At 48.1% G+C, this 25,600-nt stretch overlaps 1 protein-coding gene across 8 annotated transcripts in view; it reads left to right on the top strand.

Annotated features, from left to right (window-relative positions):
* Positions 1–25,600, top strand: part of LOC144175627 (E3 ubiquitin-protein ligase MIB2-like) — a 279,842-nt gene that overhangs the window by 191,019 nt on the left and 63,223 nt on the right. For all 8 annotated transcript variants that reach the window (XM_077704683.1, XM_077704681.1, XM_077704679.1 and 5 more), the window contains one exon: positions 20,012–20,174. In XM_077704683.1, coding sequence (XP_077560809.1) covers positions 20,012–20,174 — 163 coding nt within the window. The remainder of the gene's footprint in view (positions 1–20,011; positions 20,175–25,600) is intronic.

Genomic DNA, 25,600 nt, shown 5'->3' with positions numbered 1-25,600 from the left:
TCTTGCACGGCATAATTTTTTGTGATATCTTTCACGCGTTCTCCCTACGCATAAAAACTGAGGGTTATGCTAGTTCACAAAACAGTTGAACATCACCCCCGCACTGTAGCCTGACCTGCCGTACCGTTCAATATCCTAAGGTGGTTAAAATAAATCCGGAGCCCTTCACAATGCCACGCCTCATAGCCGGGGTAGCGTCGTAGCGTTAAATCTTACAATCAATCAATCAATGTGACCTGCCATACATATTTCATGTGCAAAATTAACATCCTGTCTGACGAGCCTAGACTGTGGGCTTTTCGAAATTGCATTCTTAAAGCATAGAGCACTGCGTACTGTTGGAAGCGTCCTTTTGTCAAGGAGGATAGCTTTTGCACGCTCAAGTAAATTTAATCCGTGATATCTAAAGGCCAACTGAAGGGAAATAACCCCTCCGCCAAACTTTTTCGGAACGTGCCGCATGTGTCCGCTAATCAAATTGGACATACATCGTAGTCCCCTGAAATGCATTTGTAATCAGAACCAGCTAGAATAGCTTTATAGTAAATGACGTGGTACCTTCGTGGTTCACGCAAACAGCAATGAAGCGAAAGTAACGTTACAGTCGACCCCAGTGCTTGGTCCGCCGGCTGAAGAGAAACCAAAGGAACCAGTTGCACTCGCATCTCCGAAGGCTTGGTGTCGAGCCGGTGGGCGGCCGGCTGCTAAGTGGGGGGCTGCAACGCATGACTTCAGCCTGACCGTAATACTCGCGCTCTTCGTTTTGCTTTTCAAATCGCCGATTCTAGGGACAAGCCTTTCTTCGGGTATTGAAGGCGAAAATTTCGGCCCACCTGTCTAGGTATGCGTGTATGCTTTTTCTAGCTGTCTTTTAGAAACAGTTTATTTGTCGATACGCACACAACCGTACACTACACACACAGGACACAGAACTTTCATGTACAATGCCCACAGGTATACACGGTCTGTCCCCCGATTCAGTGGGCTGATAAAAAATATAATTAATTCTTTGACCTAGAGTTTATAGAGGTAAAGCTCTGCCAACGTAATAAATCTGGAACCCCAGGTTCTACTTGTCAACATTGTCCTGCAAAAAAATATTAGTCTCATTTGAAGCAAAACATCAGCACGTAAGTTGCATTTGCAGTGTTCTTATATACAGAAGTACAGGGCTGCTTTAATGTTGCTGTAGAAATTTAAAAAAAATACGCGTTTAGAAGAATTGTATGGCCCTAAAATACGCAAATCTATCGCGCTCCATCCTACAGCCGTGGTGGAATTTCAAAAGTACGAAAGCAACGAAAGGTACTAATAGATAGCTCACGACAAGTGGAACGCGGGAAAAAGTAATGCACGTGGGCAAACCTTCACCATTGTTGATTGTGGGGTTTTAACGCGCCGACGCAACGCAGGCGATGAGGCGCGCCGTAGTGGAGGGCACCGGATTAATTTTGACCACCTGCCTTCACCATTGTACACTGGAACCGCACTCACACGTTTTTCACCGGGTGGTGCAAGCAAAACGTAACAACCCAGAAAACGCAGCAGTGAGGAAACCTTCGAGAATCAACGAAAAACAGCGTAGGTTTTACTTGGAACCATGTATTTCTGCAAATTTCCCTTTCGAACCTTAAAAGAATGGAGAATGTAGGATTGCCGCTTTTTGCGATCGCTGGGAGACACCGCACATGGCAATGCAAGGTACCTAGCGATGTCGACTCTCTTCCGCGCTGGCTGCTTCTCTACTGCGTTTAGTCAGTCATTATTTTCCTGAAGGGAAAGCGCCTCCTGTTTTCACAAGGCCATAAAGCACGACATCTTAGCCGTTGCAAAGCTTGAAAGCACGGTGCCGACGAGAGCGCGTACTATCCTTGCGGTGGTACTTTTTAGAAAACGCGCACTTCCGGCATTCCGAAGTGAAACTTCCATTGTAAGCGCAATGGTGATGGTGATATCATAGAGTAACATAGGGCTATCTAGTGGTGATGAATCGCACCCGGGTGCGATTTCATGTGGGCAGTTCCGTAGCCAAGTCTGGCCAAGGCTCGTCAAACATCAAAATGGCGGTCCGCGCATGTTGCCCGGGCGGGTTCGGAGTGTGAGATTGCGAATCATGTTTCGGGCATGTACTCTGAGCTCCCACGTAAGTGTGGATTTTAATGCATGGGACTCTGTGTGAGCTGCGCCGGGTCTAGAAGAGCAATGTAGCAGCCGGGAAAACGCAGCACTGAGGAACGGAAGAGCGGGGTTCTACTGATATCGTTGCAGGAGTTAGACGGGATGCGACGAGCGTGAGAGGAGGACGTTGTTGTAAAGGGAGGCATTTACGTAACAGGGTCCGCAAAAACGTGTCGTCTGTCGACAGCATTTCCAGCGAAATAAGCCAATGAGTGCCCGATTTTTTTTACACCTTGCTGGTTTGGAGAAATCAAGCCCAGGACCCAGGGCACGTCAAGCACGGATCATACCCATTTGGCCGTGGTCCTTTTTATGCACTGAAGAGCATGCACACTGCCATGGTGACTGTGAGTGTCGACACACCGGACCCCGAGACCCCATACATAAGTTGTGACCAACCATGGCGATGTGTTGTGAGCTGAAGGATACAAGCTTCGCACGGTGGACGTCGGGGCCCTGGTCAGGCTGCGGCCGATACAATTCCTGTCTGTGTTCCAGGCAGAGAGCTGCAGAACCTGGTTGGATACCAGATTAACACCAGTGTACCACGCACAGCCCGTTTCCTGCTTTTGTCCTGCGCCGCATGGTTTCAAAATTTACAATCAATGATCCGCCCCTTAAAATGAACCGCATGTAATTGAACTTTCCGCCTTTAACTGACTCAGACTTTCCAAAACACCACAACTTTCTCCGTTTTTTATCGTTGGATCTGCAGACAAGTCCATGCTAATTGCCTCAAAATAAATATCCCTTATATCTAAGTTCATGAAAAGTGTTGTGAGCAAAAACAAAAACGCAAGAAACTACCCTCTAGTGAAATTCTTGTTTAAGTCACTGAGGATGCAAAATCGAAGAAGCTTGTGAAGCAACTGGATCGGTGATGTTCAAATTGATTGATTGATTGATTGATTGATTGATTGATTGATTGATTGATTGATTGATTGATTGATTGATTGATTGATTGATCGATCGATCGTAGGGTTCAACGCACCGACGCAACGCAGGCGATGAGGCGCACATAGTGAAGTGCTTTGGATTAATTTTGACCGCCTGGGGATCTTTAACGTGCGCCCAAATGTTGTACACACGGGCGTTTTTGCTTTTTGCCTCCATTAGAAAAGCGGCCGCTGCAGCCGGAAAACGAAACCGGCATCCTCGTGCTCAGCAGCACAACTCCTTAGCCACTGTGCCACCGCGGCGGGTGTTCAAATAAATGTAACTCGCCGTATAAATCTGAAGATTTCTCATTGTGTCATATCGGAGTTTCATCACAAAACTGAAACCGGCTCTCACTTGCTGGAGTGACTGCGGGACTAAGGAGTTACACTTTGTCACGCTCAGCGCCATCCCATCTCTATATGAGCACACCCCAACAGGCACATTTTACCAAAGCGCGAAGCCAGAAAATATTCATGTAAGCTGCACGCACGTGCAAGACTTGAATGGCGAAGCCCTTGTAGGTGACCATTGCCGAACACATAATTAGGTTTTGGTATCATTCTTTATTTCCATAGTTGCGGTGCTCTTAATTGTCGTCATGTGCATCGAGAAGGTCGCCGTCTTCTTCGCGGCGCCAAGTCATCCTCAGCATTGTATAGACTTCCACCGGCTCAACTCGCGGAGCTTGCACTAGGTCGCTCAACGCTTGAACAATGGCGAAGCTGCAGGATTTCTTAATATGTCAGCACTGAAGGACACCACCACGCATTTGTACAAGTTTGAAATTTTTTATTTATATCTACCATTGTTGCTTTGTACTGGCTAGTCATAGTCAGTCATCTGCATCGATATCTTCGTGTTACTCATGACAAACATTACATGAATGGTAGCGCTTGACGACAGCGCTGAAGTTTTTATTTATTTACTTTTTTCTAATGCCACTGCGCGAGCTCGCAACTCGGCGGTCACCGCGGGGCACACGCTCACGAGCACCCGGCATTTTCTCGCGCTTCGTCGTTTTTGTCAGTTCTTTTTGTCGTGCGGAGCGTTTCTTCGTCGCACGATGGCCCTCGACCGTCGGCGGCGGCGTCCACACGCTCACTGCGCATGCGCGTCGCGGCGAGGCGCAGGTGCCGGTCTCTCCCCGTACCCTCCGTGCTCTCAACAACAGGTGCAGCGTTGTTGTCCGTCGCACCCCTCCCCCTACACTATAAGAAAATAGTCATCGGCGCCTGGTTTCGATCCCACGACCCTGTGGGCGGAACGCGAGGTACATGGTGCTCTTCCCACTGCGCCACAAAAGCGACACATAATCAAAGGCTACGAACGCGCCTTATATCCTTGACTCATTCAAACTACGTCAAGAAGCTGCTGATACACGGCAGCAGTTGCATCGATCTCGTCTTCACCAGTTGCTGCAACGCACAACCACTGCTTAAAGAGCCCTTAACAGTACACTTTAGCGACCACAAAGCCGTCGTTCTCAGCGTCCAATACAACTACGACAGCAAGAAATAAATAAATAACGACTTACAACAACGTACTCCTTGCCTTCATTGCTTGCGTCACAAAAAAAGAAAAATTGGGCCCATCTCTCCACGAGGGGGGACTCGAGTCGCAAAATCACGAAAGTAATAATTAATATATGACAGAAATAATAATAATTAATAGTAATAAGCAATAACGGTTAATATATTCACTACCACCCCCCAAAGACTAACGTTAACGCAATACACCCACCCCATACGTGACGCATTTACTCGAGTCCTCCCTCATGGGGAGATGGGCCCAATTTTTTGCTAAAGCCACTGGGTATTCCGGCAACGCTCGGTAGTCGCCGCGAATCATGCGCTCACGAGCGCTCCGCATTTTTATGGCACTTTTTTCTGCAACGGCGTACTTAGGGCTTGTACAGCTGCTCCGCTGTTAGGCGGCAGCGAAGCACCCGGCATGGAGACGCGTCTCGAACGCGTGCGGGCAGCGGCTCTATAGTGCTTAGAATATACCGATATTCTGGGCACTATAGCCGCTTATAACATTGGTACGAACCATGCCGAAAGAAGTATTTAAGGAGGAAAATCCGCTGAGCTTGGACAGCGCGGGCGGGCGGCGCGTTAATGTCACTTTCTGGCGAGGAGGAAAAGTAGCTTGCGGAGCAGCATAGGAGATGGTGCGTCAAGCGCGTTGCCATAGTTTACATGTTCTTCTGCGGACGCGACGAACAAAAATAGTATTATCAACGGATATATTGCAAAAATTGCCAGTTTTCTTACTGTAAAGTAAATAAATAGATGTGCTGGACATTTAAGCAGCAGTTATTAATAAATACCCGATAGTTACAACCCGTACCGCGCTTCAAAACAAAGCACTAGAAGGAATCCCGGAGGAGACGACTCTGCCGGCGCCGCTTTCTCGCCACGAGTCGTTCGCTCTCGCCGCTCCCCCTCTCGCGGGCTTCTCAGACTTGCGGGTGCTTTTCATGTTGCGCAGGCAGGGCAGGAAGTTAGGACAGTCTCAATATGAACAAATTGCGTGGAGGATAAGAACCATCAGTCACTGGAACTAATCATACCTCTGTTCTCAACCATGCGTTTTTTTATTGTAAGTTTCGCGTTCTAAAAAAAAATCAATGCCCCTTCGTCTTACGACAACGATGTTTACAACGCGAAGATTTCTTCCGCCGCAAACAGACTCCAATAAAAGTCCACTCGCGTGAGGGATGCGTCGGCGTCGTCTTCCCAAGACGACAGCAGGCTATGCACTGATTGACCTTGAACCGGCGAGCCTTCTCGAAAAGGGCGCCGCGCGTGGTTTCCCTTCTGCGCCTCGCGACAGAGGGCGCGTCGGTTCCGTGCCTGGCGCCGTGACTGTTCCGCCTCTTTTATATTTCTTGATCCGTGGTACGAACAAAATATTGCAACATGTTTTTCAGCAGAATTGCTAGGCCAGTTGAGGCGTTCGCTTCCCCAATTTCGAAAATATTTTTAAAGTTGTGCATCTATAGAAATTGCAGATAAGTCAATCTTGTAACAGCGAAGCAGTTTAGTCGTACGGTTGGACTGGCGAACGTGCGCACGAAAAGTTCCCCGAGTCATAACGTCCTCTTACTCGCCGGCACCATCGTAGCTTTGCCTCGCCACGCTTCGGAAACTCGTGTCCCCACCTGTAGGAGGCGCGATCAAACTGGTAAAACCTCGTCTTTGGAAACACGTCGCAGGGAGGCACGATACAACTGGTAGAAGCACGGCTTTGGAAACGCGCCGCGGGGTGGTTCGCGTTATGACCTGTTGCAACAAGCAGTGCAATTTTAACGTTGCAAAAAGTAATAATGCCAATTAGAAAGAAGCCATAACACTCGACAGGGTGACGTTATTAATTTTCTCAATTAGTCCCACGTGCCAGACCGCATAAGCCGAACGGTGGCCACAGAACCAGTTCAAAAAGTTTTACCTAACGCTTGTCTTGCTGCGCCCTATGTACTCTTGAAGGTCCACTGCAAAGTCGGTGGTCACGTGTACGCTGTACATACTTTAATGACCGAGTGTTCATTGCTCGCTGGGTGGCTAACGACGACACCACGCAGAAAACTTGACCGACTGCCGAAGCGCAACCACGCAGAAAACTTGGCCTAGTCTCCAATCATTTCCACGCCTACACTTGCCCGAAACAAGAATTAGCTAGGTAGGACCGCCAGCTTCGCCTTCGCTGTTTGTCTAGTCTTCGAAACACTGGTGCGACGCTGAAGCGATTTTGTACTTGTGTTTATATTACAGCTATGTTTACAAAGACCGCGCCTACAATACCCATCACTTACAAGTTGTTCTATGGCAGTATACTGCGATAAGAGGTGCAAAGTGAGCGACAACCTGGCGTCTGGTCCGATTTCATGATTTTTTTCGAAATGTTTATGGACGGCGGAACGCCAATTCTGCTTTTAACGGTTTTTCATTTTGGTGCCGTTTTTGTTGTCAGAGTTTCGTGAGAACAGTTACACCTTCCTTTGCGAAAAGCCGTCAATTCGGAAAGAAAGTTGCAGCCACCGTAAACCACGTGTCACGCTTAGCACCTTTGCAATGTCTTTGCTCGAAAAGTAAAAACGAATTACACTTAGGGGCTATTCCTGGGCTTCTGCATAGCTCATTATGATTTTACACTTCTGAGCTCTGATTTTGAGGCATTGGTTGACCAGATACCCGAACCATAAATTCTGACAGGCGACATTATTGCGCACAATTCTCTTTACGGCTCCTCCCGAACGGACTCCCGAGGTCGCCTAATGGAGGAGTTTCTTACATCCTCTGGAGCATGCCTTTTCAACAAAAAAAAAACAGCCTACACACCAGAACATAGGACACAACACATACATCTTGACTTGGCTATTGGTTCCGCAGTTCTCTTTTCATGTCTTCAGTGGGGCGTGGGCACGGACCCATACGGTATTGACCACTTCCCAACTTCACTAAAGGCCTATGCAGTCCATCTTCCCAAAACAGGTTCAATGAAGCAATGGCTAACTGGAGTACATTTACAGAAACATCTAAACTACAACACACAGCCATTGCACACTTACACGCGGAGGAAGCCGCCCAACGAGCACATTCTTGACGCCGCCGAAACGACCATTCCCCAGGCCTCCAGGGCACCATACAACCGGAGGAGGCCCTGTTGGAACGAGGACTGTAAGCGGGCGCGAGAGGCCCAGAACAAGGCGTGGGGTGTCCTTCGTCGGTACCCCACATCGCAGAACTTCATCTCCTTTAAACGGGCAAAGGCACTCGGGAAGCGCGTGCGCGTGAGGAGAAAAGGGAGAGTTGGCGTGGCTTCCTCAAATCTATAAACTCATAAACAGACACACACAAGGTATGGACAAGAATACGGAAACTCAATGGGCATTAGACACATAGCCTGCCTCTGGTTACTACAACGGGGGATACACTAGAAGACCAGGCTAATGCACTTGCACAACAGTTCCAACACGTGTCCAGTTCAGCACACTACACTAACACTTTCATGAAACGCAAACAATCGGCCGAAAAGAAGCCTATACTAGATAACAATAGGTCAACATATATTTATAACTCGAAGTTTTCACTTCATGAGCTGAGAGCCGCTCTGAGCACTTGACACCCTCAGCTCCAGGCCCAGACAACATCACATATACAATGATACAGCACCTACACCCAGACACTCTTCTAACACTCCTGCACCTATATCAAAATATGGCTTTCAGGGCACATTCTAAACTCTTGGAGGAAGGTTATAGTTGTAGCTTTCCTTAAAGAGGGGACGAACCCTTCCTCTCCCGCTAGCTATCGACCCATTGCCCTGACCAGCTGCCTGTGCAAGCTTCTCGAGGAGATGATAAACCTTAAGCTTGTGTACTTTCTGGAGTACAATGACCTTCTGGAGAGCTGCCAGGCAGGCTTCAGGTTGGGGCGATCTATCAACGATCAACTTGTTGCGTTGGAATCTTTCATAAAAGATTCATGTTTACATAAGCAGTTCTGCCTAACGGTATTTTTTGATCTCGAAAAGGTTTACGACACAGCCTGGCGATATGGCATCCTTAGCGACCTAAAGTTCTTTGGTGTTGTGAGGTAGCATGTTAAACACCATTTCGTGTTACATGTCCACGAGGACATTTCGTGTTAAGGTTGGGTCATTTTTGTCCAGGATACGTGTGCAGAAAAATGGTGTGCTGCAAGGCGGGGTTTTAAGCAGCACATTGTTTATTGTTAGGATGAACTCCGTCCGAAAGGCACTGACGCGATCCATTTCCTGTTCCATGTATGTAGACGATGTACAAATATCTTTTAAATCCTGTAAGCTGTCAATTTACGAACGCCAACTTGAGCTCGATGTTAAGAAACTTGCTGGCTGGGCGGACCTTAACGGTTTTAAACTAAACCCAGGCAAAAGTACTTGTGTTGTGTTCTCCCGCAAGCGCGGGATTAAGGTGGACCCTAAGATTACCCTTCATCGTGCATCTATTCCTGTTAAAAAGAAGCACAAATTTTTAGGTGACATATTTGATGAAAAAGTCACGTTCGTCCCCCACATCAAACAACTTAAACATAAATTCCTGAAAACACTAAAAATTCTCAAGGTCCTCTCCCACCAATCCTATAGTACAGACAAACAACTCCCGATGCGCCTCTCTACCGCCTTGGTAGGGTCTTGCTTGGATTACGGAAGTGTTGTCAATGGGTCGGCCACAAAAACAGCTCTAAAAATGCTCGATCCCGTGCTGCACTTGGGGCTTCGCCTCTCGTGTGGTGCTTTCCGTACAAGCCCTGTCTAAGGCCTGTATGTGGAATGCGACAAATGGCGCCTAGAGCACCAGCGAAGATATGTTGATTTATTATATGCTTCTAAAATATCATCAATCGACAACCATCCTTTTAGACCCGTTTTTCTGAATACATCGACATCACAGCTGGTTTTAAATCTCCCATCTTTTTTGTGCCTTTCTCACTTAGGGTGACAGGGGAAGCTTCTGAACTGTCAATCACCTTTTTGGACACGTTCAGAACATCTACCATTGACTTTCTAGCCGTATGGCAATGTCGCCCTCTATTGTGTGACCTGTCGTTTGTGTTTGTGTGACCTGTGTTGTGTGACCAAGGTACCACAAATACCGATTTCGCAGCATTTTCAGTATCTGCAGCAAAAATACCACGCTGCAGAATTTTTTAGCGATGTATCGAAAACTTCCATCGCGGTGTCTTGTGCTGCGCACGGACCGAACTTTGCGGCCTTTATATCCACGCATTGAACTTCGAGCATCTTCATGGCCGAAGCGTATGGCATTTTTCTTGTTACTGGTGATATTTTTCAACATCACATTCAACATTCAATCATCTACACATTCACTCAGCGTTGTAGGTGCATTATCATCCCAAAAGCGTTCTAAAAATCACGTCATAAGTCTAGTTTTTAAGACTTTAATGTCAGCGTATGCCAAAAATCTCGAAGTGATTATACGTTGGCTACCGGGTCACTGTGGGATTGCAGGAAATGAGACTGCGGACCAAATGCCCGCCGCTGCGGCACACACGAACACAGTGCACATTACGAAAATACCTTACACTGACCTCAAGCCATTTATAAGACAACACCTTCGCAGAACCTGGCAAGCCGACTGGAGTACACAAACAGACAAGTTCTACCTAGTAAAACCACACCTAGGACCATACACTACTGACTCGCACAACAGATAAATCGAAGTTGCCTTAGCTAGATCGCGGATAGGCCACACAAACGCGACACACTCCTTTCTGCTCACTGGTTCTCCAAGACCCTTGTGTAGCAGGTGTGGGGAGGGCCTATCCGTAATTCACAATTTCATTACATGCAGAGCACTCCACAGAACAAGACGCAAACATTTACCACGACTATACAGGCAACACATCCCACTACACCAAGCCCTGTTTTTAGCGGATGATCCCATGATCCCCCTAGAACGCACTTTTACGTTTCTTGGCGGAATCAAATTTTTACAGCTCATTTCTTATCCCGCGTAGTTCTTGCACATAATTTCATGCCCTGCACTATCACACCCTGGCCTTTTACACCAGCCATTCTCATTGTCTTGCTGATTTTGCTATCTTAATCTATGCTTTTGTTGAGCAATCTTAGAGTTTACATTTTCATCCGTCATATATAACCACTTTTTGGCGCTCTTTTCCGTAGTTGGTCTTGTGCCATAAACATCGAACCGTCATCATCATGCATAGCTCATTAAGATGTGAGAACAAAAATGGGTTGTACGCGAATGTTCGGTATTTCGTAGAATCAGCCACTTGACGACACACTGCCTATCTAAAACAAGCTTCGCACGGAGAAAATCACCCACTCCCTGGCAGCGCCCGGCATTGCATGACCGCACGTCAGGGCTTCGTGCATAAACATGAGGGGCAGGCAGGGGCAGAGAGCAGATCCGCAAGCGGCGGCACCTTGGGAGTGGCTCCGCTGGGATCAGGGGCGGCATCGTCAGGGATTTTTTTGCCGTTGGCGAAATATTTTAGCGTCATGACAAACATCACTCTTTGGGTGTGTTGTTGACACGTTCCATTACTGGGCGGTGGAATGACTCGGCGGCTCCGCAGCAGCCACCACCCAGAAACATGAACCTGGTGGACTCACCGCGTCCGTCATCAGCAGCAACTCGGATAAGAGCGAGATGCCAACAGTATAGACTGTACCAAAAGCAAAGAAAGCGGATTTGCCAGAATGACGAGAAGCATTCCGCCAAAAGTGGAGTGAAATAGTACTTTCCAACAAGGGGGGTCGTCCTTGAAAGACCGTCGCCGATCCACGCTGTGCAGCCCCCGAGGACCCGCCACGTGAGCTTGTGCCGTCTGCCCCCGCATACCCCTTGTATTTACGCATGGCTGCATGACGGGTGGTCACGTGAAGGGCGCCGAGGTGAGGGGGTGGGTGAATTTCGACTCCGTGTGAACAAATAGTACTCCACCACTGCGGCGCCTCTCCGAACGGCTACCCGCCCGCTCTTGTGCCGGCTGGGACAGTATACGCAAGGAGGCGTCACATTCCGCGACGTCATAACCGGCACGGGGAGGGAGTAGATTAATTGCCTTCGAGTGATCCCCCCTTAATAGGTGCGCAAGCTGCATACAGCGTGGCTAACTGAGCTATCAGTTTTATAACAAAGCTTTCTACCTCTGCTAGACAACGGCTCTTTCGTGGCTTGCGGGACAAGAAACTCCCACCACGGCTGCGAAGGGAAGGGCGGTTTTCACTCACGGAGCACAGTGTAGATGGCGCGGCGAATTTACCCAGCGTTCCCCGCGCGCTCGCGCCGGCGCGCATCGGCGTGACCCGGCATTGTCGTCTGCTCTAGCGACGGTTGCTTTGGGGCTCTTTAGACGCAGCTTCACGTCCCCTGCGCGCTTACTTTTCACGGCTTGATTCAATTGCTCGACAGGACCTCCTGGCTAACCCGGACACGACGAAAGTAAGTGGTCGTATGGCAAAGATACGTTAAGGATTGGTTTGCTGGGCGGGAAAACAAAATGTGGAGACCACATACAGACATCTGACCGCTAAATAAGCACTACCTTTAGCGCACTGCTTGCCACGAATGGGACTCCCTTTTCTAAATTGGTGAAATACCAATTTGGCTGTGTTTTAAGAGGTCTTACAAAATAGCGAAAGCAGCAACTGGTTGTGATAAATAGCGATTATAAGAGTTCCCTCAGCATTCTCGCAAATTCTCCAACTTACGAAATTAAATTGTTTAGATCGGTATAAATGGGAATCACGTAGCTCACATGCCGAATTGTTTCGGTTTCCGCGCCTGTGTCGCGCGGTGGTGTAGCCCCGAGATAGCACATCAGGATGGCTAGGTTGCGCTGTCTCGCCCTTCGAAATACGCTCCTCGCTGTTTTATTTCTGCTGACTCACGGCTATGCTACAGCGACAGCGTCCGCCGCTCTAGCCCGGCCGTGGCCGACGCTGCTGTGTTCGGGAATCCGCCCCTGCGAATTCTAGGTAACGGCTGGCGGTATCTCTGGTTTGACTCTTTGTAGAGCCACGTGTGTGAATTCAAGTGACGTCGCATGGCCAATTGTTGTGGGCGTCGTTTACAGCTTTGCTTTCCAACCACCGCACAGCGTGGATTGGAGCCAACCTTTTATTAGTTTCAGAATAGCTGGCCGCAACGCTCTGGTTTCCCCAGTCGGCTGGAGGCGCCTACTGCTCATGTGCAGAAACGAAGCTGTCCTTAGGGTTTTGGGCTTGCATTGAGCGCGCACGCTATTCGTAAACAGCGCAGGCGGTGGCGCCAAGCGGTGACGGGATAAGAGAGAGAGCGAGAGAGAGAGACAGAGAGAGAGAGAGAGAGAGAGAGAGAGAAACATTTATTGTAGTAAAGAGTTGGGGGATGTTCTTAGGACCTCCACCCAGTTAGAGGCATCCTTATTCCAACATGCCTTGGAGACGGCTGGCCGTCCGGGACCGTTCGACCAGTCGGCGCTGGTCCCAGAGCCCGGAGCTGGTCAGCTGATCCACCCACTGCTGATAGGTAGGGTTGGGATTTGAGGTTAGAGTGGGGGTCCATTGGCCCATACCACGTGGTATATATAGGTTGGCAGCGACAGGGTAGAAGGTACAAGTGGCAGGTTATTGGGTGCAGTACATAGCGTTTAGTAGGGTGTTATGGGGATACGAATTGGTTTGTAGGCGCCAGAAAGTGGTTTCTTGGTCGCGTGTTAATTCTGATGGAGGTGGCGGGAAGCGATGGTGGTCGTTTTTGCAGTGGGATAAGATTTCGGTGTATGTGTGGAGTGGTGCTGGCTTTGAGGCAGTTCGGTCGTTGTTTTCTCCCTCTGAGGTAACGACCCGGTGTGTATTAGCACGGGCAGCGGCGTCTTCCGCCTCGTGCCATTGGAGGGACTGGTGGCCGGGTGACCAGACGATATTAAGTTCTGATAGTCTTTTTACTTGTCGAAGAAGGTACTCTGCGTTGTTAGAGATGCGGCCAATTAGAAAGTTTCTGCAGGCGGTCTGTGAATCGAATTTAACTGTAAGAAACTCCTCGCCTGTTGTTGCAGCAAGGGCGAGTGCAGACCCAGCCGAAATAAACCATTGGCCGACCTATTGTAATTCCAATGGGTCGGCCATTTATGTATTAGGCACCCATTGGCATTCCCACTGGCCGGCCATTTGGATGACCTTTTGGACACCCATTGGAACGACAATAGGTCTTCCCATTGGACGCCCACTTGGACTTCCGATTGGCCACCAACTTGTTGCACGTTTAATTGGTTTTATCCCATTGCCGCAGCCACTACATCTGAGTTGCCGCTGCAGTGTGTTGATTACCCGTTTTACAAATAGCAGAACTCATGGAATGGATGAATACCTTTATTGGTCTGTTTGTATACACGGCATGCAGACAGTTCATCGTTTAAGCAATGTTTCACAGGCCATTGTTTATGCCGTGTTCTGCTCGCAGCAGGCTTGTTGGACCTTCACAAAGTGAGTGGCCAAAACGAACAATAGGTTAAGTTTGTAATAAACCGCAGTTTCACGCTTTAAAAGAAGACACTGAAATGTTGAGTGGCATGAGCTCACCTCTTCAACAACGTCCCGTGCATGGCGAACAGCGCTGCGCAGCAATGTCGTGAACGCGTCAGTCGTAACATGAACAGCCCTGATATATATTTAGGCAGAAAAATTACTTCCTAATAATACCGCTCAAGCTACGAGGAGTGAACATGGCAAGGAAAACTGAACCAGCTAGGTTACTCACATAAACAGGGACTCACTTCTTTCGGTGCGAGGCTTAGCGGCGTTCAGTGTAAATATGCATCTTGAAACACTCTGCTATGGGTGTACGACATCATCGTCGACACTTCTCACACTCTTGCAGACCACCTTACATTTCCAATACACTGTATACAGTCAGAGAAGACTGCGTGTGCAACCGACCAACACGGCCACACCGCCAACACCACGTTGAATACCGCTTATACACTGGACGTCTATGGATTGGATTCGATTGGATTGGATCGTGGTTATATTTAGAAACAATTTTGATACTCGTGTCGGAAAGTTTTCTTTAGTGTTTGCTTGTTATGTTTCTTGAGAACTTTATCTTGAATTGCTGATTGTAACATCAAAATTGTCTCATAAATATAAATTTGAAAAGGTTGAAGTTTTGAACATTTCTGAAGGTTTCAAAATGAAGGTTCAGGGAGATAATTTGAGCAAATGGTTGTCGTAATTGAATTCTATCCAAACACTATCCAAAATGGCTCCCCGAATTGGTCATCATGTTGGAGCAGTCAGCAGTATTAACTCTATGGTTGGAGCCAATTGGTCCATTTGGGCCAACTGGCCATGCTATTCTAGCCAATGGACTGAATTCGGATCGCTCCAATAGGTCCAATTGGACCCATCGCGCTTCCAATTTGGCCCATTGGGTTTCCGTTTGGACCAATGGGGATTCTATTTGGACCCATTGGTTTGCAAATTGGACCAATTGGTCGGCCAATGGTTTTTTTTTTTTCGGCTGGGCCTCAGCAGTTTCTATGGAAGTGGTGAGAATGGTCGCTGGTGCCAGTTCTGTACATAGCTTGTTAACGACAAAGGCTGCATGTGCTTTCTATTGAGGGTAGGGCGATGCATCTGTGTATCGAGTGCATGGTAAATGGTGATTCTTCTTATGAATTAAGCGAGCTCGTGCCGTGCGCCATTGTTTGTTGAAAACCGGGTGCATATTTCGGGGTAGGGCGGCTCTGCGAATATGTTGTCGAATGTCTGCTGGGATTTCAATCTTCTCGTCTTGTCGTTGTGGGACGTTGTAGTGTAGACGGAAAAGTGTTATTCTTCCCGTGGGTGTGATCTGTACTCGGCGTATCTGAGATGCGTGGTGGGCCTCTTGTATTTCTTTCCATGTGTTGTGGACCCCTAGCTGCAAAAGGGTCTTGGTTGCCGTGCTGATAGGAAGACCCATAGCGGTCTTGTAGGCCTGGCGTATGGTGGCGTCGAGTTTCTATATTCCTTATGGTCTGAAGGCCAACTATGGCGTGCCATACGCTACCCTGCTGATGAGAATGGCTTGGACCATGCGTAGAGTGTCGTATTCGCGAAGTCCGAAGCATAGGACACTCTGTGCAGAATAGCCTAGCGAAGCAAATTTCGGAGCCTGAATGTTGGCCGGGGGCGTTCGCCCATAGGGTTATAGGAACTTTGACGCTGTTTTCAGGCGATAACAAGTACAACATTAAACGGGTGTGTATGTTCTAAAGACTCCTTGCTTGTTACACCGCTTGCTAAAATTTCATTGCACTGCAGAACGACGTGCTATTTCAGTTCGTCGTCTTTGTGCTACGCTTTGTAATCCTTGTTTACCAACTCGTCCAAACGACAACTCTGCTTGTACATGGCGCACACCTTTAGTTTCCGGCAGCCTGCCTTGACGTATGTATACATATGGGAAGTTCCTGGTCTAAATTGTCGTGCAAGGAACGATAAGAACGTTGCTATAATTATATTGTTCTCATGTTCGCGTACTTCTACAATAAAGTAGGGGTGCGAGGGTGAAACCATAAAATATTTCATTAGCAGGATCTTACCAGAGTTCTTCAATTCTAATCTTACGCTGAACCCTGTTTTCAAATCTTCCGCTTTTGATAACTGTTTCTCTGCTTTGCGCTTCGTGCATTGTGTGGACGTGTTTTCAGATATGTGCGCATATTAAAAAAGCTGTTTGCACATAGGACACCGCGAGGGCAGTTTGAGATTTGGGAACACTTGGGAACACTCACATTTGGTTGGCAGATGGCTGCACCCAGTCGTGCCCATTTACAACCCACCATTACATATTAATGGTAATGTGCGAAGATCTTTGTTAATTTCTTCCTTTCCTTGTTCTTTTGAAGCTTGTTTGAGGGAGCCACTGCTTGCAATGGAGAAAATTTTGGGCTAGTACGAAAGCAGCTAAATCTGGTGGGCCGTGTAAAATTCCCGATAAATGTTTCAAGAGTTTAATAAGCTACAATAAGTAGTCGCAATATTGTTTTGCCTCGCTTGCTGACACTACACTTGGTCTTTAATATATATGACAGTGTACGATGCAAATCTTATTCCAAAAATACTACGCGTGCACCATGCGGTGTTTACGGTAGTGTTCTATGAGGAACCGCAATTTCTAATTGCAATTAGGCATTGTAATTAGCAATGTTAATTGCTAAAATTGCGGTTACAGAATAAAGCGCAATTTTACTAAACAGGATCCTTCAGCTTAAGAAATAGAAACACATACGGCGTTGCATGCGTAAAATTATTTCCTGCTTGACGTGTAAACCAGCCATAAAAAACACATCGAGGAGTACTGTTTCCAAAAAAAATGTCTTCACACGTTTTCTTTTCATTTGAGGAGAAGCCAGCGCTCTACCAATAGCGTGTCTTATAAAAAAAATTATTGGTTTTAGTAGGGAGCAATGCGACTACGACTGCCACGGCGTCGATCTGTCGATATAGTTGTTTTAAACTAAAAAGAAAAGAAAACGTCTCACCATAGACGCTATCAACTTTCAAGCGACAACGCTAAGGTAGTTTGGTTGGGTAAACGTTTATATCGCTGCCTTTTCTGGTGATAAAACATATACAGTGGAACATTATCACGAATCACGCTGGCCAAGCCATTGACGTGCGCGTCCTGCATGGGGCGACACACGGTACTACCGAGTGGTACCATACACTATGAAAATGCCATATACAGCCAGGATTGAACAAGTTAGATGGTGTTAGTAAAACCCCTAGTAAGTTCTCTTACTCTGGTAAGCCTATTCCGCTTGTGAACATCACTAAAGGTGGTGACTTGTGAATCCGTGATACCTTCAGATAGATCTAAGCTTTTTAGGGTGACAGATAAAGGTCTGTCAGCCTTTCCGCCGTAATAAACGACGTGAGCGGCTTTTGACATATTTCTTCATCTCTAGTATCTCTTAAAGACAGTGGTCTATTGAGATTTAGCCTCACCGTCGCCTGCGGAGATTAAAGAAATCGAGCTACCCCATTCGCTTTCAACGCGCACGTACGCTACGGTCCGCAGAGGTATCCTACTAGGTACAGCCATCTTAGAGCGGTTTGCGCGCCAGCACCTCTAGGGCGCGCCCCATGTGAATTTTGACAAAACAACGGATGCTCCAAAGCTGGCCCGAAGAGTAGCTTGCGTTCCTTTCGTCGCCCTCGAGCTCGCAGCCAGCTCTGCTCGAGCTCCGCGTGACTATGGCTGAAGCGAAAGCTGCGGCTCGTTTCCCGATCAGCATTGTGGGCTCCACCATCGCTTGGCTAAATTTATAGGTTCCGCGCGTCGTTCGCGAGAAGTAAATAAAGCAGGAAGTCGCGAAGTTCTTCCTGTACCCGGACACGTTCCACGCACACGCCGACGAAAGCCCCGGTCTTGTATACCGGAAAGGCTTACGGAACGGCTGGGAAAGCTGCCGACCGCAGAAGCAACAGCGTGTCACCACGCTTCCAAATCAATCTGATCGCGGCAAAGTTTCTGTACGCTCGCCGGCCGCGGATGCGCGACGGTTCCACCGGCAGCCGGATGGAACTGCGGTGCCGGGTACACCCGGCAGCGTGATGCGGTGAGCGCCCGCAGGATGACGTTACCTCCGTGGAAGAATCAGAATGGGCCAAGGCCCCCGATCGCTAAAATGGCAATTACCGCGACAACGAAGTTCCACATCTGAAAAAGGGAAGGATACTGTGGTTATAAGTTGTGTTAGGGACTGTCGTTTGCAAGTGTAGAAGTAGTGGCGATAAAATATCTGCCGCGATTCGATGCATAGACTTCCAAATACCCGAGCCTACCCGAGCAACCCACGCTAGTCGCGAGCTGTTGGGGAAGCCCCTCTTCTAACACTCGCCGCACGCGAGTGCGTTACGTTTGGGTTCCCCTGACTTGTTGGGGCCTCCAACGGTGGGTTCCCCCTATTCTAACACTGCTTATTAGGTGCGAAGCACTTAAAGATTGTCGTTGTAGCTCATCTGGGGTCCCAATATCTAGCCACCGTAGTCACACACCTAAACAGAGGCTTCGAAAAGATCACCGCTTCCGCTGGCCGGGATCGAACCTGGGTCCCTCGCGTTACGAAGGCGGAGTCAATGCTATTGCGCCACAGAGGCACACGTTAAACGTATTCCAAGTGTTGGGGGTCCCCTTTGCGCTCCGTCCTTGCCATGGAGGCTGGCGTTAAGTTGCGTACAAGTACACCATCATATTGTGACGCTCTTTAGTTCGTTAGTCACAACTTATATTAAGGTGGGTCCACGCAGCGCTTGGAGGAAAGGAGACACACTCAGGCGGGCGAAAAACATTACCAATTAGTTTAATAGGGTGCCTGAGTGGTGCCGGCTTGCTCACCAGGTTGGGCGTAATCGTTCGGGTTTCAGGGGTGGTCAATCGACGACGGGACGCCGACGGGCCAAGTGAGCCTCGGGGCCAGGAGATGGAGGCAGTCTCGGGCCGGTGGCTCGGAAGGTCTGCGCGGTGAACCCGAGGGCAGGAACGGGAGGCTGGGCAGGACCGGTAATTCGGCGAGATCGGACTGCAGGCCGCGGTCAGGAAGGGGAGGCCGGCAGCACCAGTAGCTCGGCGGGCTCGAGAAGTAGACGGGAGCCGGAAACGCAGGCAGCGTGCGGGCTCTTGGGAGGGACGCACTTTCGGATTGCTCCTACGGCTGCGTCCTAATCGCAAGACGGTCGCCCAAAGTCTGGCGCTCATCCCCTCTGTTCGCTCCTCTTTATCTCCTCCTCCTCCTACGTCCGAGCAGCGGCGGGGAGAAGGGGAGAAGAGTCGAATTCAAGCGGCGGTGGACGACGCGGCTGGCCGTGCACCCGCCAAGGGCGCGTCGAGAAGGAGGGAAGCCTGGCTCGCCCCGAGGCAAAACGCAACCATATGTGCTTTGCGAAGCGGCCGCGTGTTCCCACGGGAAAACTTCCTGCGGCCAAAGTTCCCCCATCTGGTTCGGAGTAGCCGGGGCACACACACGACCGTCACAATATAAAATGTGAAAAATCATGGATTAACAAAATAATTAACCCAAATGAATTAAAACGAAATCCAGTGTATCTTTTAGGAATTTTCAGGGGATGTGGCACCCGAAAGTTCAATACTTTCGGTCTCAACGCCCGGCTGATTCTGAAACTAGGAAAAAGATGGCGCCACTGCCCCTCAGGAGAATGACTGCTCCGCACTTCGACAGCTTTCATGTTGAATGGAGCTGCGTTAATCTTTATATTTCTAATTTCTCTATTACGTTCCACAGTTTTGATTTCTGAACTTTTATATGTTTCCCAACCAAATACATTGCCACTACCTTAACTTTTCACTTTGTTTTTCCTGTTTGTGTAGCAAACAATCCCGGATTTTAGAGTTACTTCTGAATTCTGGAGTGGACATCGGTGCTTGCAACATCTTCGGCGAAACCGCCCTCCACGTGGCAATCAAAGAAAACTCCGCTGCCTGCGCACTTATCTTGGCCAAGAATATTAGAGCTTCAGACGTCAATATTCAGGTAAGGTTGGCATCGAGCTCTGAGAACCGCTTGGTTACTGATCTTCGGTTATTACTTTAAAGTCGCTGCTTAGACTGGACGCAAATACTTGGTTGTCTGCTAGAGGAAAATAAAAGAAACGTGCTTTCAAAAAGACAAGGTCCGCCCCGATAACCGAAAACCTGAATTTTAAATGCAGAGCATTTAATAACTCACGATGTCACCCGCGTTGACGTCCATAGTCCGCACGGCAACCATCCCTACTATATAAAAAAAATACTACCCGGCGCTCGGTTTCGATCCCTCGACCCTGCGGGCGGAACGCAATGTACATGGGTGGTCTACCCACTGCGCCACAAAGCCGACACAGAATGGGACGCTTCGAACGCGCCATATATCGTTGACTCATTCAAATTACTGCTGACGAGCGCTCTCTCGTCAGCAGTTGCCACAAGTGCAACAACATTGACGTAACGCAAACAACGTCGTGCGCCCCCGGAAATGCTCTGCATTTGATCATGCCCCTCTCGAGGGGGTTGTTTCACTGCGTCTTCTCTCGGTCGCGGGACCCGTGGCGCCATCTGGCGGGGGCGCGGCACAACTCGTAGCACTTTCTTTGAAAAAGCGCCTCGAAAGCGCGGGAAATATGAAATAGGGATGACGCGCTTTCGAGGCAATCCGCCGACGCGGCTGCTTTGTGTACAGACTCGGCGGCGAGCGTCCCGGGATTCTAGAGCCGACCGAACCACATTTTTTTAATACAGCGTTTTACGTTCACAGCAGTTCTACATGCCGAATATACTGCATTATTTCTATGCTAAGAATCATCATGCTTAGGAGCATCGTTTGTATTCATAGATGATCACTCTGTATCCTTTGCGTGTCAGTGTTTCTTTTGAATCTCGCGCACTGCTCTTCGAAACTGCAGTGTATAGTGGCAAAACATTGTTTTAAGCGGTGCTGAAAGTCGTATTGAGCGCTCAAAATGAACAAGCCCAGTCGTTTGGTTGGGTGGTCAACATCATTTGTGCCAAGTAAACTTTTCTGATTGCAGCCTAAAGGTTCCGAAAGGTTACATTTTCTTGCGAAGTTTGTCGCGGCGGTCACACCCTTTTACGCGAGTTTTTTAATACCAGGATTTAAATGACTGTACGTCATCGATCGTCAAATGTACGTCCGGCAGCAGAGATCCTGCTGTTGTATGAATTTTGTCATCACACGGCCAACGAGGAGAAGCGTCGTCTGCTCAGCGTCGGCGGGTTGCGGCGGCACGTTCGGCTAATTAACGCTTACTGCAGCACGCTTACTCTATCATGTTTGCCTATATTTACCGTTTTTACTTTATTAGCAAGCTTCGCGTTACAAGACATGGGTGCAGCTGGCGAAAGTACGCGTGGGCCCCGCTTGAGTGAGCCGCTGGTTTGCTCTGTGCCTCCAAGGAAGGCTGTTTATCTCGAGTGATAAAGCGGTCCAAACCGGCGCGTTTTGTGCGCAGGTTGCCTGCAGCTTTCAAGTGTCTTTTCGACATGCAGCGGGCAGTAATGGTAGTAATACCGCTAAACAAGGCCCGCCGGTGCGGTACGTGAGTCTTCGTTTTATAGATACACAGTGCGCACGCTGCGTTTAAGAGGACAACAATAACGATTCTCTCCCGGCGCCTGATAAAGCATTCCTAACGGGTGCATTTATACGTCAGGAGATATCCACTGATTTAAACTGTCGTTGAGAGGTGCTGCGGATAGGTGCCACCGCAACGTGCAGTCAGCGGAACTGGAGACGCCACCTCTGATGAGCGAAGCATCATCGGCGGGAACCCTCGTGCGTCGTCATTAGCCGAGAGAATGGAGATTAAAGTAGGAAAGTCGACGAGGCGAAAGTTGGGGGGTGTTGTTTTATTTTATTTTTTTCAGCTACAACTCATCGGTTTAACAAAATTCATGCAGGAAATTATTGCTAATACATTTCCCTATTTAGTTCTATGTACATGCATGTATCCTCGGAGGCTATTTCTGGACCCCTTAAAAGGGACACTAAAGTCTGAGGAACCCATTGTTTCAACTACAAGATCGCGGGCTGAGTAGCCCTTTCAGTTTTTGTTAGACAGCTGCGAAGGAAATTGTTTGTTGACACGAAAATATTTGTGAAGACAGCTGAGAAGGAAATAATTGGAGATGGAATATCTCTCTGGCGTTTTCATTATTTTTTGGGACGTTTTCAAGCACAGCGGCCATCTTCATAACAGGTTGCCCCTATTCCACTACATTTTGTGGCAGCCAGACAGGAAGGGTTTATTTGATAGCATTTTGGTGTGGCAGCGTACAGCGAACTCGGCAGGAGAGAATAATTGGTGAAGATCTCGGGAAATGTGCCCTGGACGTGCCTCCACATAATAGGAAGTGCTGAAAATACGTTAAAAGTTGAGCAAATAATTTCACCACCACGTCTTTTCTGATCGATCGCTTTATGTTACACTGCTTTTGCGGCGGGCTGGGTCAACATATACATGCGCTAGTGGTCAGCTTGTGCGTTGCGCTGCCGCGCTCCTCCCATGCATGCATCATTTGACTGGGCTTGCACGCAAAGCGAAAACTTTCAATGAGATCAAAACAGAAATACAGCCTACCGCCTAGTATGTCCATCATATTTTATGAAGTGTGCTTTCGTGAGCATCAAAAGTTCCGGCGGACATTTATTTTACATTTGCCTGTCCGTGCGTCCTCCTTGTTCGTTTGAGAAAATGCACAAGCAAGCTTCACCAATCCCCTTTCACCATTCATTTGCGGTTTGTGATGTCACAAACTGTGGAGCGCGAATGTGAAATGGGAGTCACCACCTATGTTTACGTTTTACCGATATAGGGAAACTTTTACACTTCGGTGCCCCGTCAAAGACGATAGTCTTTCTTGGGATACTTAAATCAGAAAGTTTTTGTCTGTATCTCGCTCCTTGTGTGCGTGCGTGTGCGTGTGCATGTGTGCGTGGGCGTGCATTGCTCGATTCAGCCGCCAGGCCAAAAGTTCAAAGAACCCATGAACGAGACATTTATGCAGACAAAACATTTCCGAACAACAACATTTGGTGGCAATCTTTCTTCTTGTCAACATTGTTGAGTAAAACGACAACATTACGCATTTCAGGCTGCAAGTTAATACCAGTGTAATAGGTGCAGGGTTGTTTTAGTTAAAAACACATGGACACTTGATTTTGACTATAGCAAATAATAACTACTCCTTTAAAGAATGTGTTGACACAAAATTACAATCGCCAGCGCTGCCCCTCGGGACAGAATTCCAAGAACTCCAACAGTAATAAATGGCACGCAAGCCGAGGAGCGCAGACAAATTCTATTGACTTGAGCAAAGGCCCACTGTGTTTATCGTGGGGGGACGAGGACTGGAGTGAAAGTGCGTGATGGGTGGGCCAGAAAGAAGAGAGACGCAGTTACGCGGCAGGGAAGGGAGAAGACTGTCTTCCTTGGACGCCATCTGCACCGGAGTGAGCGGATACGCGGCCATTTATTTTCATAGCCACGTAACGCTGCTTCTGGGCTCGAAATAGGCAGCATTGCGCCCAACAACAACTTAGGCGAATTAGTACCGCTCCGGTCTAAATGGAACTGTCTGCGGTCGTACACTGTACAAAAATCTCAAATACGGAAAATTTCTGGCACGTTTTTGACATATTATTTCTGTTTTTTTTTTCGTTTTCTATTTATTGTTATTTAGCGAGCAGGTCCTGAATTTCACAAACAACCATCGTGAACTTTTCCACGACGAGTTTCTCAAATTGCAATGTACTGGAAACACAACCTTGTGTTTCAATCATGGCAAATATTGGATCGCCCCTTTTATTACCAACGCTCTTGAGAATTCCTAGCAATGCTTATCAACACAGCATCACCCGCTTTCCAGCTTGTGTAACGTTATTTTGCCATAAGGTTCATTTTAGTAGGTAGCAAAAAGTTAAAGTTGCCGTGGCCTGTGTCGATTCGGGGCGCGTCGTGCGCTGTTCTTGCAGCGCACGGATTTTTGCATTGTTTTTTTACATACCAAAAATTAGTGCATCTGTTTTTGAGGGCACTGCAGGGGCCTAATTTTAAGCCCCGGGCCAGGCCCGGGTTTGGTTTATGAAGGCCCAACCCGAGCCGGGCCTGTAACACCTAGCCCAGGCCCGGCCCGGGCCCGAACGTCCATAAGTGAGTCTGGCCCGCATCCCGTACGTGCCCGGTCATTTATTTTTAAGCCTAGGGAGGGGCTGCGTGTGAGCGACCAGCCCCGGGCTTAGATGCTCAAGAAAATTTGTTTATTATATTTGACTTAGTGTCTTTGTAGTGGGTAATCATACGGAGCATCTAGTCTGTAGAGCACGTCATCGATTGAATGCAAAATGCAAAAATTTAGTCTGAGTAGGGTACGCACTTTAGCTTCCACTGTCTTCAGTGCACGTCGTAATAAAGCTCGCTCGCATCGGTGTAATATTAGGTCGTTTTCTTACATGAGACACCAGTACCTTTGATTACCAGATTCTTTCCCACGTCACGTAATTGTTTCGGCCACAATTTGGTACACTGAAATTGTTGGTGCTGCGTCTCAATCCAGGAGTATGTACGTGCATAGAAATGTTTTGATGACGATGATTGGATTTTTATGGCGCGTAGCCGACTAAGCGAAAAGTGTGCCCAGGAATTTATTTCACGAGAGTTAAGTGACAGTAAGTGCAAGGCATTTTCAGTAAAAATAAACCTGAAATGAAACAAAAGGCAGGGAAGATGACTGGTGTGAAGAGCCAGGTTGTCAAGACGGATGATAAGAAATGAGATGTAAAAATTGGACGCCGATGAGAAACTGCAAAGTTCGCTTATAGAATAATGGGGTCGTCACTGAAAAAGTGTGATGGGTGCAGTGGAATAAGTTTTCTGTAGAGTTCCGGGAAATATTTCCGTCGTGTTGTGTAGTAACCAACCCAGAAAAATCTTTTTAATGCACTTTTACACACTTCATCGCGGAAATTTTAACGGCTCATACCCAAGAACTGAAGTCCGAGCCCGGCCCGGGCCCACAGGCTTCGAGCTCGAGCCCGGCCCAGGCGCACACGCTTCGAGCCCGGGTCCGGGCCAGGCCTGCCAATATACGCTTCGGGCGGCCCGTCCCGGCCCGTCCCGGGCTTTTGGGTCAGCCCTGGCCCATGAGTGCTCTAATGTTTTTCCGTACATTTTTGCTTAGCTGCTGAGAGTTTGCAGATTACTTCATAGTGAAGGTTACTTTTCTCCACGTTATGTTTTTCTGTTCTGAGGAGAATAGGACTCAGTAAAACCAGGCATTCCTTGAAGAATACGGGGCAAATCCGCCTGCAGTTTTAGCGGGTTATTCAACGTAGACATCTTATAATTCTGGCTTTCCATATGGAAGAGTAAAAATCTGCTACGAAATTGTTTTGCTTGAATGTGC

This window comes from Haemaphysalis longicornis, unplaced genomic scaffold, assembly GCF_048455015.1.
Source record: "Haemaphysalis longicornis isolate Haplotype H1 unplaced genomic scaffold, Haemaphysalis longicornis Haplotype H1 scaffold_3, whole genome shotgun sequence".
NCBI classification, from domain to species: Eukaryota; Metazoa; Arthropoda; class Arachnida; order Ixodida; family Ixodidae; genus Haemaphysalis; species Haemaphysalis longicornis.
This window is presented reverse-complemented; position numbering and strand designations above follow the sequence as displayed.